Source organism: Passer montanus, unplaced genomic scaffold (genome assembly GCF_014805655.1).
Source record: "Passer montanus isolate IOZ18808 unplaced genomic scaffold, ASM1480565v1 scaffold18, whole genome shotgun sequence".
Taxonomy (NCBI): domain Eukaryota; kingdom Metazoa; phylum Chordata; class Aves; order Passeriformes; family Passeridae; genus Passer; species Passer montanus.
This window is the reverse complement of record NW_024365381.1, coordinates 9,103,988-9,118,426: the sequence shown is the minus strand read 5'-3', so window position 1 is coordinate 9,118,426 and position 14,439 is coordinate 9,103,988. Positions and strand designations below refer to the sequence as shown.

The following is a 14,439-nucleotide window of genomic DNA, read 5'->3' as shown; positions in this document are numbered from 1 at the left end:
TTCTTAAATCAGAAGAAAACTAACTGAGGAAAAGGGAACACTTTCTGATGGAACAGTAGGTTCCCTTTCAAAATCCAGCCATTCCTAATTTAAGTACAAGATGGGTTGAGAGCTACACTGTGGGAGAATGCAATGCCTTCTTAGTAAAGCAGTTATATACAGAACAGAAAATTGCTTTATTTAATATAAATTACCCAAAACCTCCACAAAATAATAATAAGAGAATATCTACGGGGTGCAAAGCCAGCAATACTAAAGCAACAACTGTAGCAGCTTTAATTCTCACCTGGTTGTTTGGGTCTATCCCAGCATAAGAATTGCGTGAACTACAGCCAACAGGGGGAGTTGCTTCTCGTATGAACTCTGACATCTCAATCCCTCCTCCAGGGTCACTGAGAGAAACATTAGAAAAAAAAATCAGTGCATTATCCCCACCAGTTAAACAAAATTTTGTCTATGTTGAGCGCATATGCAAAACAAATATTCCCTTCTTAAGAATCAGGGACTCAAATATATCCCAATATCTTGGATGAACCCTGGCTGTTTGACACAGGAAGCTCAGTCTGAGCCAGAGCACTCTATACACTGTCACAGAAACTGCTGCCGCAAGTCCGCCATCACCAGCCAACACAAGCTATGAAGATTTAGGCCCAATAAAGCATTCCAAAATGCTGACATTAAATTCTCCCTGCCTTTATGTGCACACATGTTACTTTTGGATCAGCTGTTCAACTATAACACCCAGAAATTCATAGAAAAAAAAACTACATAGAACTCAGAGCATAGAAAGGACTCCTGGTCCTTTCCTTAGACTGAATCTGGGAGCAAAAGCAAGGATGGCTAATGAAGAAAGCCACATGTGAATGCTTTTAAACATGCAGAGATATACAGGGCCATAGTACCTCTCCCAGGGATGCAAACCACATCTTTCTACTCAAAAATAACTTCCTTTCAGATACTTTACAGTCCCTACCAAGAAATAATTTGAGGTACAACATATATATCATTGCATCCTAGTGATTTCATCCTTTCAGGATTAATAACTATTGGTTTGAAAGTATTTCCTAGAGCAACACCATCAAATTGTAATTCCACAGAATTCAGCTAGTCAAAGGCAAATATTTTATGAAGCAAAAGCAAGTTGGATTCATCCATTAGGACAATGGGGTCTGAAGTCAGTTGAGGACTAGAACACAAGGATCCAACCCAGCACTGATTGTTAACTGCAAAGAAGAAGCAGTTGAGGCACTCTTTTTCCTATCCCATTAAAATTCTCTTCAAGCACCTTGATCCAGGAGACTCCTAAACAGAAGTATCTGCAGAGTAATTTGACACTGATCCTCTCTGCTTCCTCCCAAACATGAGCAACATCTTCTCAACAATCAAATTCCAGCATTTTGCTTAAAACACACATGCACAGCGCTCATCCAGTCAGACCAAATACACGAAAGACAAAGGCCCTCTGAAGAAGGGAACAGAAATGGACAGAAGCACTGCAAGGCTTACTTAACAGATAACTAGTCTTACAGGAAAATCTTACACAGTAAGAACAACACTTAATAGGGTGCCCTGTACAGGGCCAGGAATTGAATTGATGATCCTGGTGGGTCTCTTGCATCTCAGCATACTCTGTGATTCCAATAATTTCTGAAATACATGGACATCAATCAAGGATATTGTAAACAAACTGTCTGTACACTAAAGGACCTGACACATGATTCATCCTGCAGCATATGTTAAGCTGTTGTCATCTTGGAGAGGTGTAAAGGCACAACCCCAGGAATCACTCTAGATAATATAAGAAACACATGATTCTTTCTACATCAGAGGTGACAAAAAAAGGATAGTTTGAAGGTTAGGAATATATTCCTTCAGTAAAAATAAGTTAAAAGACAACCAGCTATTACGTAGCAGAAGAACTATGGTCCAACTCCAGCTAATTAAAAAAAAAAAAAAGAAGTGAGAAGCCACCATTTTGTTACAGCTCAACAATGAGACAGGCATACCCTTGGAGATGGCTGTTTACAGAGCCCTCTCTGACCTAGTATTATCAATTATGCTGAGGCATGTAAGGAAAATTATTTTAAAAGATACAGCACCAGCTTCAGCCAAAGCATTCCTTCTGTAAGCATTTTAAGAATACATAAGGACATAACATGAATTTAAAGACTAAACTGAAAAATTCTCATAATGTTTAAGTTCAGCATACATTACAACAACAACTGAAGATGTAATAAAGAATGCCTTTCACAAAAAGATGAAATTCCTTTCCTGTTTGAACAATTCATTGAGAAACACTGCATGTGATTGAAGTACATCCTATGAAGTAGAAAAATAAGTCATTGCAAATAAGCTTTCATGCACAGAACCAGGTAGTTAACCAAAGAAGGCAGCAATTTTGTCTAAAACTGAACCATCACATACCAGCATACACAACAACAAAATCCATCACCGCCACTCTACTCACAGCTCCTATATTCTGTGATAGCACACACAAATGAATGAGCAAAAGCCAGTAAGAAACATCAACAAATCAAGTCTGCAGGAAGAAGCTGGAAACAGATCTCTAGGACCGACCACTGTATGCCTAAGTACCTGGACTTTTGCAACATCCAGAGTTCTTTAGGAGCTACTTGAAACTAGTGCTATGGCCAGGCCTTCCTGATATGAAATTCTACAATCTGTTTCTTACAGTTTGCTGTCTTCATTCCTTAGGCAAGTGTTACACTTTACAGTTTGCAAACAAAATAACTGCAGTGAAGTTACTACACAAATCAAGAAGACTGAAAAAATTACATCCAGCAATAGAAACTGCTGTGAAAGAAGCACTCAAAGAAGACATAAAGCAAATTAAACTACTATTTCTAATTATTAGTAACTCCAAATGAAAATTGCTATCTGCATGTGTATCTCATCAGCATGTCAGAGACTAACCAAAAGCCTGAAGAAGCCATAGGTCTACATGAATTCAGTTTAAAATCTGACTTAGGCTGATGGACTACAGTAATCTGACATTCAGACCAGAACTTCAAAGGGGAATTGGAAGTAAGTTACTTTGATTTCTGGACACAGCAGAGGAAAAGTTTTATTATTTAATGTCCAATAAAAGAGTAGGATAACTAGTCAGGAGGCTGCTGTCAAAATACATAAGAACCACTGCATGTACTGCAAATGTTAGATCACAACAGATTCAAGTATTAAGAGAAATTTTCTTCCAAGCTTGAGTCACTAATGATAGTCAGAAATAAAAACTAACTCCAAATTGAAGAACAGATCTTCCAGCCACAGAAAACTGTAGGGAGAATAAATAGCAAAGGCAAGGCAACAGTCTTAGATATCACCTTTTTAAATGTTATTTGCTCATATTTAAGTAGACTCTAAATATTTCAAAGATGCAACATTCTCCAGCTACTAGCTTTACTTAGTAGAAGTACACATGAAATTTATGTAGCATTATTAGAGTTCCCCCATGCTGAGGGAGATCAGGAACAGAAGCATCACCAGATGAACACTTTATAATAGTTTGAACCATAACAGCCACTGACAAGAAGCTATATTCATATATCCAAAAGAAGGATTGACTTAAGTGTTTTAAATTATTTATGTGGGTCCACTGATACACAACAAAGATCATGCTTCCACTGCTTCTTCTGTATTTCTATGAGACCAGGAGTCTGTATCCCCTCTACTTGCTTTCATGAAATCTCACACAAACATTACTATACTAACACCTGAAGTATGAAAACAGCAACTCACATTCCTTTCCCTAAATTAAGACTTTCTTTCAAAAACATTAACTAGAGAATTTCAGCTTGAGAAAGAGGACAGCAAAAAAATAAACAAGGCATTTCTAAAGAAATGCTAAGTTGTTCTTTGCTTAAACATGCCAAAGTTTCATGAAAAGAAACCCCCATCCACAAACCACAATTAACTGAAGATAAATGAGCAGTTCAAGCAAGCCCACAAACGACAGCATATAATTTGTTAGATACCTGAAAGCACCACTTGGATGATAAACATCTTCAGAAAAAAAGAACAGCAGTTCTTAGAAGCTAAACAGAATCCTGAACACAACCACTGCTTAATCCTGCAAATAAATATACTAAGATTTGTATCTAAAGTGCTCTCTGTGACTGCATATGTGGCAGGGTAAAAACTCAAGGATGGCTTTGCAAACTATACTATATGCATATTTATTCAGTATCCCATGCTGTAGCCTAAGCTATCAAAACTAATATTCGTATTATGCAAATATTTTAGATGGTATCTCTGCTTAGATCTCCCCTATATCCACCTCGTATTAGGGGAGCAGAGTTTAAAAATCACAAAACCCTACACACATGTTCTCTTCCCAGACCAGTTTGGGTTTTTATTAGTCCTCCAATTTAACTCACTAAGAAGGTTGCAGCTCAATATTAAACACTCATTCTACATCCCATCTACTGGTTTGAATGCTACCCCAGAGTTCTTGTAAGCTTCCAGGCAAAGATTAGCGTATACTGTACATCCCACTTACCAAAAAGTAACTCCGTAATTTCTGCATTGACCTTGTTCCCAGTTCTAGTTAAGAGACCTGAAAGTGGGAACAAGGATCATATAAAAGTTAATGAAACTTTAGTTGGCAAGCAGGACACACAGCATTAAACTAACCTCTACTTCTGAGCTCACAATGCTTATAATGAAGTATCTCCTCCCATGTCAACTGCTCCCTAGACAAAACAGAACTGAAACATCCAGAAGTAATTCACAACTCTAGGAGAAATTCCCTTACCAACTTTAGACCCGTGTTTTGGAAGCAAAAGCTACATGGCAAAAACACCAAACAAAAAGAAAAGCCCTACCAAAAACAACTCAGACAAAGTGCCTAAAGGTCACACCTAAAACATGCATGAGACATCACACCTAAACCAAGGTTGCATGAGAAAGAACAGACCACTAGTTTACTTCCATGAATTTTATTAAGCAGAATAAGCATTAAGATACAATTAGGGAAGCAGTCTGCCAAAATACCTCAGTACAGTGTTGGTAAGGTACAGGGTGATCTAGAGAGTCACAATTAAAATCAGCAGCTTCAGTTGCCAAACACATCATGGAAAATGGGTCAGGTTTATAAAAGATTGATACAAGAAGTTACTGTATATCAGCTTTAGAGGAATCTAAGACATGGCTTTTGCCAACAATACCTGAGCTGAGAAGACACACAAGAACCATGAGAAGCTACCCCATATATACAAAGGAATGTCCTTTTACTTTTAGGCTTATCATTTTAAAGAGCAGCAGTTTAACACTTCCTTTCTTTAAAGGCATCACAATAAACATACTCAAGAGGCTTCTTTCAACCACGTTTCCTTAGTAAGACACACAATCTTTTTAAGAGTCAGGACAGCATACAAATCATCTCACTTTGAAAACTACTCATGGCTACTAGTACCGGAAACTCAGAGACAAGATAAAGGTCATCTCTAAAAGCTAACAATTCAAGGTTGATTTATTTCACACAGTTTAACTTTTAAGATGGTCTCAAATTATCTAAGGCAGGCAGAGGCTTTGATATCAGAGCTCATAACATCCACAGTCTGATCAAACTGGTTAAGCTGGCCTTGCTGATGAGTCATCTTTTACTCTTTCTCCAAATAGTCTGGTCAGAGGAGGAAAATCTCTGGCATTGCTTTACACTGGCTACAAAGGAGATCTCTGGAAAGGAATCACCTCCTCTTGACAGTACTTCAGAATCATTATCATCATTACTGAGCAGAGCATTTCCAGAATTTCCAAATTCACAGGATAGCATTCTCCTTCAAAAGACTATGACTAGAGTCAAGCATTGTATCCAACTCCTGCTTTTGCAACACTAAAATTGAAACCCAATCAGACACTCCTCCTGGTGAGAAAAGAATCAGTATGTAGTATGTGATCTTTGACAGCTAGATTTTTAATACTACATCTACTACTGAAATTAGATTACTTGTACTAATTATGTTCATTAAACATTTAGTGACCTAATCAGCTCACATTTCCCATGCTATTGTTTCCAGCATGTTCAATACTGCTCTTGAACTCCTTTGGGGGAGTACTAGGAAATTACTGTGAATGCATAATTTCAAACCTAACACACAAATAAGTCTACTTTTCAAGACCAGACTTAAAACCATCTTTCAGAACTACAGAGGTCTGTATCTATATTCCCTAATATTTAATCTCAATCACCATTCCAGTTACACAGCTGATGAAGACAGGACTGTTAGTCATTTGAATCAGTATGCAAAATTCAGCAGACAACTTACCTGGGCCCATTGCTGTCTTTCCTCTTGGCTGAAACACTGCTTTGTTCTGTTTTTGCACCTCTGTCCATATGCTCACTGGCATTCCTCTCCACAATTTCTCCCTCATCCAGGGCCCTGTGCAAACGGTAATTCACCATCTTCAAAACGATAAAGAGAGCTGCTATCACTGGGCAGTAGACAGCTACTATCATCATGGAAGAAGGAAGAGCCTTGCAAAAAAAGAGTAAGAAAAAGTTAATGAACACAAGGTCAGATATCCATAAGAACACTCCCTAGATTTTAACTGTTTGTCTCATAATAAGAGACAATAAAGAAAATATGATAATTCTGAAAGTTACATGACCTACAGCAAATCTTCATGTGAAAAATGTTAAAGTCTAGCAAGACAGAAGAAAGAAACCATTGCACTACCAAAGATACTAAATCACCACAGCATTGTACTAAATAAACATGTTTGACTGAAGCTTGAGAACCAAGTACAACTCTGTCTCTTCTTCCAATGCTTCTGCAATGGAAGACCTAGACTGGGAAGCTTAGAACTAGCATGTGTGAGACAAATATTTTTAATTGTTATAAGTAGAAAAAGAAGGGAAGATTTTAAGCACATGAAGAACCAACCAACCACGGGGTGAGAACTTATTTCAGGGCTAGTACACAGCACCAAGTCCATTTCAGAAAAACTTGATGCAAGTTTGACAGCATGGCTGGATGGGAGAAAACCTGCTTAGATGCCAAGCATTGGTGTTTTGACTTCACTTGTCACCTTCCAACAGCTACTACTGCATGACAAGACACTGATCAGTCACAAAAGCCAAACTGTTTCCTATTTGCCTACATAAAGAGGTTGCTTGCGTGTGTGACCCACACGCTGCACAGCAGAACACAATCTGCAAGACCACAGGCAGCAAAGATTTGTGCTACATCATTGTACGCCCATGGAAAGGTAGCCAGCACATGTTCTGAAGAAAATTGTTCGTCTGTATGAAAGGCAGCCAGAAGCCACATTAAAAATACTCCTCAGTCCTGAACGCAACATTTGAAATTCCACTCAAAGTTAAGAGTGGAACACATGCAGTTCTTGCAGAGGTAAATAAGGCTTTTACAAATCAATCACTTCAGCAACAGGTAATTGACAAAGTCCAGCCTGACAGCTATTTAGGAGAAGTGTTTGAAGAACTGGCTAAACTTCAGATTTCACTTCAATGCATTCATTCTTCTAAAACATGCTTTGTGTTTTTAAATTTTGCCATCTCCCTAGGCAGTGATTTAAACAAAATGAGATATTAAGTCTCATTATTCATCCAAAAAATGACAACTTCCTTTACAAAAGCAACAAAAGTTTAGGTTGTGAAGTATTTCACTGCACCACCATCCTTTACCCTGCTCACGGTGTAGTTTGAGATATACCTCCAAAATACAAAAATACACACAGACATGTGACAAACAAAATTAAACATATGATATCCAGCTTGAACATTAATGCAGTAAATTAGTAGGACAAATGAGCTGTCTTTTTAGACCTCATGGCTGAAAGACAATTCCAGCTTATTTTCATATCTCCCTAGAGAGACCATGGAAAGAGAAGAGTCATCATTGATAAAAAAGCCCTAGGAACATCCTGCAGAGTCAAAACAATCCTTAGAGTAGAACACAGAGATGACTCTCTAACCAGTGTATAGAAACATTTTGAGCCATTTAAAATTGACTGTCTGACAACATAGCATAACATTACACAATGTAACCATCTCCTACCTAAAACTATTCACCTGAATCTTTGAAGGATTTTAAGTAACATAACTTAACCACAGTAGTCAGCCAAACAATTTTCAAGGACTCAGCCTGGTCACATGTGCTGAATAGAGAGGCCTCCTTTTTCTTTTTTCTACTCATTTTCCCCTTATGACTCTTCAAGATGCCCCTGGAACTTTGATCACCATGACTCTTTGTAACCCAGCAAGGTATTCCTCCATCATCAGACAACTATCATCGACACCCAGCTTTCCCCCAAAACAAGTTAAGTCAACACTAAATATAACATTTGAAGTAGGCCAGGCAAACTAAGCTGCAGTTTGCTATGTTTCATTCTGTATGCTGAGCTGGACATCATCATGATGAACAGAGATTCACTCACCAAGCATCAGCTAAGGAGGAGAAAGAGGAAACCAAGCTACTTAAAACCAGTATCAATAAGCAAACAGGATCCACAATGACATGGCATCCCTACAACCCCTGAAGCCACGCTAGAATGGTTTCCTCAAGAAATGAGGTGCCTCCACTTCCAAAAACTTCACAGTCGGTTCCCTGCGGGCAAGGGCCAGCCTATCAACTTTGGAAAAATGCATGAACTTCCTGTACCTGCTAGGCAGTCTGCTACCCATCACACACAGCTTCAACTTTCCTCTCCTTTAGAACACCCAGTGTTCAGAAGCCATTACCAGAAGAGTCAGACAAATGCTAGATTACAAAAGCTACAGTTACTCCATAAAAGATATGCCTGTACTTTTCTGTCTAGAGAGCTCATCAATTTCTCCCTGCTACTCCGTCAGCAGTGAGGTCACAGTATATCCAGTTTATCTTGCAAAATCTACACATCCGGTTTTTCAAAGGAAAGCTTTAAGAACAAGCACCAAAAAAAGAAAAAAAAAAAAAGCAAAACACCTCATGTAACTTGCAGCAAACCCAAACCTAACAGGGAATTCAAACTTTTTTCTCACATCCTGTTTTCACAGAAAAATTATTAAAAAGCTGAGGTAACTGACTACCTTTCCTTCTTCATATTTGTAGCAGGTCCTCATCTCAGAATAGGGTATATGTTCTTGAAATAGAAGGCATTTTAGCTAGCTTAGTCTGCCATATGAACACACTTGACATCAAGTACCATGCTGTGGTGCAGCACTGCCACCCATGGCACCAGCAACTTGTCTGCAGCACAGCCTCAAGAGGAAACCTACTGCAGCTTAAGCTAAACCACTTGCAACTTCTGTTTTTCTAAGCTAAACTTAGAAGCATTCAACATAAATTTGGGGTCTTCTCCCCACAAAACAAAGCAAGTTAAAGTGAGATTACCATTTCCAACTGTGCTCAGCATGTTACCACATTTGAGGAAAGACATGTTTCTCACCAGCATCCCATGTGATACCACCTTCAAGACTGGAACACAAATTTCCCACTACATTGCATCTTAAAATCAAAATAATTTCAAATACTAAAGCATTTTAATTGAGCCCAGCACACTAAAACTCTCAGGCTAGAGTTGTTACTCAACACCAGTAGGCCACAAGGCTACAGCTGCAGTAGTATTTCAGAGAACACCCATTTTTACTGCACATTTCTACTCACTTGCATTAGCACCAAAAGAACACATACTCCACAGCACTCATCACAACAGAAGCTCTTGTACAATATAAAGAGCTACACAGAACCATATAAAAACTGTGTGCTTTTAATTATGTTCTGTTGAAAACTTCAGTTATCTAATGACTGAACAAAACTCCTACCCAAAATGACTTCTCTGAGTCTTAAAGGTAAGCTAAGTAGTTCTCTCAAATATGGGGGGGCAGAGGGAAGGACACTGATTTTCTACCACCTTTCCCACAAGCTACTTACCAAATTTAAATATTTCAAGTCAACAAATGCCAGATATACATATGGACAAAGGTAAGATGGTTAAGGAGGAAAGCATACTCAAGGAGGACCACCTCTTCTAAAACCTCCTGGCTCTTAGATTAGCTCACTTGTATCACAACATACCTTTTCTAAAAGAGTAGGCAGAAAAAAGTTTAAGCACTCCTAGATTCCAATGATCAAAATAGAAAAGAAACCTCCCACCATCAGTTCCAGCACTAAAATATTTCTATTCAAACTACAGAAGGTCACTGTATCTCAAATGAATGTTTCCAGGACATATGTGCCAGGAACCAGAGAAAACTTCAATGATCACGGGCTGTACAACATCCTTACGAAGAAACTAACACTATATGGAGCATACCTAATCTGATTACCTAGCTTTAGCTAGGCCTCATAGATGTAACAAAAATTCCAGATTATTTTCAAAAAAGAAATGCATTACTATGAGTGTTTTTAACAGCTAAGTCTTCAAAATCAAACTAGATTTCAGATTCCTACATAAAGGAGTTATCACCCAAACATTAAGGAGTAAGTCATCCAGTGAAAAGACTTGAAAGTATTTTGAACCCAGAATTTTATACTGGAAAAGAGGAAGGATCAGAAAACAACAGACATAGTTTTGTCCTTAATTCTTTTTTAGGGACAGAGCCCTTAAGAACTGCCATTATCTGGAAGAAAGTTAAGTTACAAGTTATCTAGTTTTTGACCAAAACCTCAAAGCATACAACTGAAACTTGAGTAGCCAAGAGACTGCAAGTGTCTTAGAACAATATGGCATAGCAGGGATTGCTATCACAAATTGAATTCCAATTATTTAACATCTCAGTTTAAGAAACAGGACATATTTCAAAAATTTCAGTGGAAAAAACTTCCATGTGAAGCTACATTTATATGACCTACTTTTATAACTATGTACACAAGTCAGGAAATTAAGTGAACTGTTGACTAAATGAGCTGACTTTGACAGACAAGTTCTGTAGGTACATGTGAGCCCATCACCCCAAGCAAGGTACAGTCCTGGCTCCTCTTCAGTCACTGGCAAAATTCCACAAGTGCCAGAGCCAAGACTTCACCCCCTCATGCACACGTGGTGGGGCTGAAACAGCATTCCGACTAGGGGAAGTGCTTTGGCAGCCTCCTCTCTTTCCCCTCCCCCCTGCAACACGGATTCCTCTGCATTCAGGGTATTTTTTTCAACTCTACCACTAGATTTTACGAAGTGATTGGACGGCTTCCCCATAGAGAAAGCACACTTTCTTCTCCCGATTTCAACTTTGCATCAGAGTAAAAGCAGGGATCAGCTCTTACGATAGAAAGGCACATCAACAAGCACAGTTGAGTCTGTTACTGAATACAAGTACACAAACAGGATAGACTTAACTAGTCTAGAAAGCAGAATTTTTGTATGTGTACTGCCAAGCCACAAATGCAAGAACACAGATTCAAGCTGCTTCCCTAAAGCAGGCATATCTTACCGGACCCCAGTTCCTTCATTATTTACATGTTTATTTTGCAACACTTCCAACAAGGGCAGTTTAACTGTATACACAAGAAAAAGTATCCAGATTGGCAAAATAGGTACGTTTAGGCATACATTGTACAGGGTACAAGAGTCACTTGCACGTGCTTAAGCTCAGAAGGCAGATGTGGGACTAAGGAAGAAAGGCTGGTTATTGAATTCTAATGTTAGTTTTTTTAAGTAGGTCTGTACCACACATTAAACCCATCAACCCTAACAGCACGGGCACACACATACAAAGGAACACACAGATTTATGGCATTACTTGCTGACCACAATCATTACCAGATTCCATTGTGAAAATACCAGAGCAACAAAACAAATGCACAGGAAAAAAGAGCAGCAATGTTGGATGCACTAAACAAAGTCTTAAAGCAGTAAGTGCACCTAAATTCCTATATCCTGGTGCATTTTATTCCTGTTGGAGGTTAAGTAACATTTGGGGGAAAAAAGTGATTAGCCTACTGCTAAATGCATTCAGGCTTGAGAGCCAGCTACAAGCAAAGTTCTTAGGGGATACTTTTGTCTTTGCTGCTGCAAAACAACTTGGAAATAACTACAGTTATTGCTGATCCAATGCATAAAAGCAATGCTATGATCTTGTAATTCTTTACATAAGGAAGTTTTATAAGTAATATAAAACCTGTCAGCAGTCTTCCTATATACCTTGATTTTTTAAACACACAAGGTTGTCTGCCAGCAACAAGTCACTTGAAGCTAGCTTAGAAACTCCCTCCTACACACCAGTGAGCCATGCTCAGAATTCAGATTACAATTACCTAAGACTTTTAAAGCAAGTTCTGCTTATTTATATATGTCCTACAGCAATGCAACACTTACTGCTTTTTACTCTGAAAAAGAGCTTACGAGATGCTAAAGAGCTAAGATGACCAACACAGTTCTGCCTGTTTAGTTTATGTCTAGACAACACTTACACTGTAGAGGGTGGAAAGAGGGAAAACGGCCAAATATGATTCAATCTCCTTTAACTTGTGACTAATCTCCCTACTTATTCTCAGGGAAGTTGGCACTTGTTGCATCTTCAACTTGTCCAGAGCTATGAAGCAAGAGAATTTCTCTGACCTCAACAAAACCCAAAGCAGCTTGCTGCTGTCTGTCTTTTCCCCTTACAAAGGAAAAACTGTTTAAGCAACACTGAAGCTTACACCATTGTATGGGTAACTGAAGCTTACCTACTGCTTTAAGAGCAGCAGGAGACTCAAATGCTGGCCCAGATTTACCATTTGTCAAAAGACCTAGGTGCAATATAGATCAGTCCCCTTTCAAAAGTCTCCCGTGCATGCAGGATATAGCTGTTCCTAGAGGTGTGGTCAGCCTTCTCAGCAAGGCAGTACTAATTAAACAGACTGTTCTGTCAACAGTACTTTTATTTTTTTATTCAAAAAATTGTAAAGCTATATTTGAAACCAAAAGGTGTCTCCTCTTCCCATACTGTGCAGAACTTTCAATAGCTACAGATTCATAGTTCTCATACAAAGTATCTGCTAAGTCAGAAGTTTTATCTAGCTGTTCTCAAGTAACTTCAGTTTTAAATGCAATTTGTCTCAAACTTTAGTTTCCCTGCCAGCAGCCCAGAAGTTTTCAAACAAAAAACATTACAGCTGCCTTTTTCAAGACACTGTAATATGAATTAAAAACCATAAAGTTGTAACCTCCTTTTCCACACTAGCTATTTCTTAGTATGAAGTGTCTCATACTGCAACCTCACAAATTGTTTTAATAAAGCAACTGCCTGACCTCAGAGCTCTCAATTTCTGCAACTGCACTTGCATATGATTTTATCTCCAACATTTCATTCACTAACTACATTTTCAGAAGGCAGCGTCTACTTTAGGTTGTCACAGCATCTGGCAATCTTGCAAATGATGTTCTACCTCATATGCACAGAACTGGTCAAAACACACTATTATGATACACTCTTCTATTGAAAAACCCAAAGTAAACTATTAGCATTTCATAAGTTAAACACAGCTTACACAGGGAAAAAAGCTACTGGCCAACAGGAAACCGCCCCCTTTTCTCGTACCTGATCACACCTCTCTTCTATGTGCTCTCAAGTCCAAATGTCAAGAAAGTTTCTAGGTTTAAAGGTTAGTATTTTAACAGCTTTGACTGAAGTGTCAGATACAAAGATATATAGGACAGGAACTCTCGCAAACCAAGTGCACTGAAATCCGTACACAAACAAAAAAGCCAGACTAACTTCTTGTCGATAACACACAATCAAGATACACCGCCAGCCAACAAAACACACTACAGCCAAATAAAACTTTTAGGTTATGGAACCACATCCCTCCACCAGAATCACAGTCAGAAACCGATACTGCTGCCAGCCAGAAACACTGGCTTAATCTGACAGATCCTGCAGAAACTGCTTTTTACTGACCTACCAGGAGCTCAGCAGCGGGAGCTGCCAGAGCTATTTCCAATTTTGAAGGAAAGTAAACAGAAAAACGAAGGCAAAGTGCCAGCGCCTATAGCCCCGCCGCGCCCCGACAGCGCCCACCCACAGATGGCCAGGAAGGGGCCGATGCTGCCGCGGCCCCGATGGCGGGGCCGGGGCCCGTTCCCAGCCGGGCAGGGGGCGCGCGCGCGGCGGCCCCTCCCGGCCCTCCCCCACTCCGGGCCCCGCAAGGGCCGGCCGACCCCCGGCGCAGGCCGGGGCTGCGCTCACCATGTACAGGGTGAAGGGGAAGCCGAGCAGGAAGAGCCACAGGTAGAGGTGCAGCGCGTTGACCCCCGCGCCCTGGTGCGGGTCCTGGTACCAGCCGCCGCTCAGCGCCGCCCACACGCCCTGGCGCAGGATCTGCAGCACCTGGGAGCCCATGGCGGCCCCGCTCTGCCGCGCCGGCCCCGCTCTATCCGCCCTGCGAGCCCGGGCAGAGCCGCGCACCGCCCGCGCTCCGCGACAGCCGCAACCGCCGCCGCCGCCGCCCCAGCAACGCCGCCGCCATCTTATGTCCGGGCCCGGGCCGCCCGCCCGCCCCC

The 14,439-nt window shown here is 40.1% G+C and overlaps 1 protein-coding gene across 9 annotated transcripts in view; it reads right to left on the bottom strand.

Annotated features, from left to right (window-relative positions):
- PCNX1 (pecanex 1) overlaps positions 1-14,433 on the bottom strand; it is a 90,011-nt gene extending 75,578 nt beyond the window's left edge. For 7 of the 9 annotated variants that reach the window (XM_039705568.1, XM_039705570.1, XM_039705571.1 and 4 more), the window contains exons 1-3: positions 14,126-14,422; positions 6,285-6,493; positions 287-392 (exon numbers count right to left, since the gene is read on the bottom strand). In XM_039705568.1, coding sequence (XP_039561502.1) covers positions 287-392; positions 6,285-6,493; positions 14,126-14,278 — 468 coding nt within the window. In that variant the 5' untranslated portion in view covers positions 14,279-14,422. Of the gene's footprint in view, positions 1-286; positions 393-4,516; positions 4,574-6,284; positions 6,494-14,125 lie in introns of those variants that run through there. The other 2 variants (XM_039705576.1, XM_039705575.1) reach the window with 2 other exon arrangements.
- Positions 14,434-14,439: the final 6 nt, after the last annotated feature.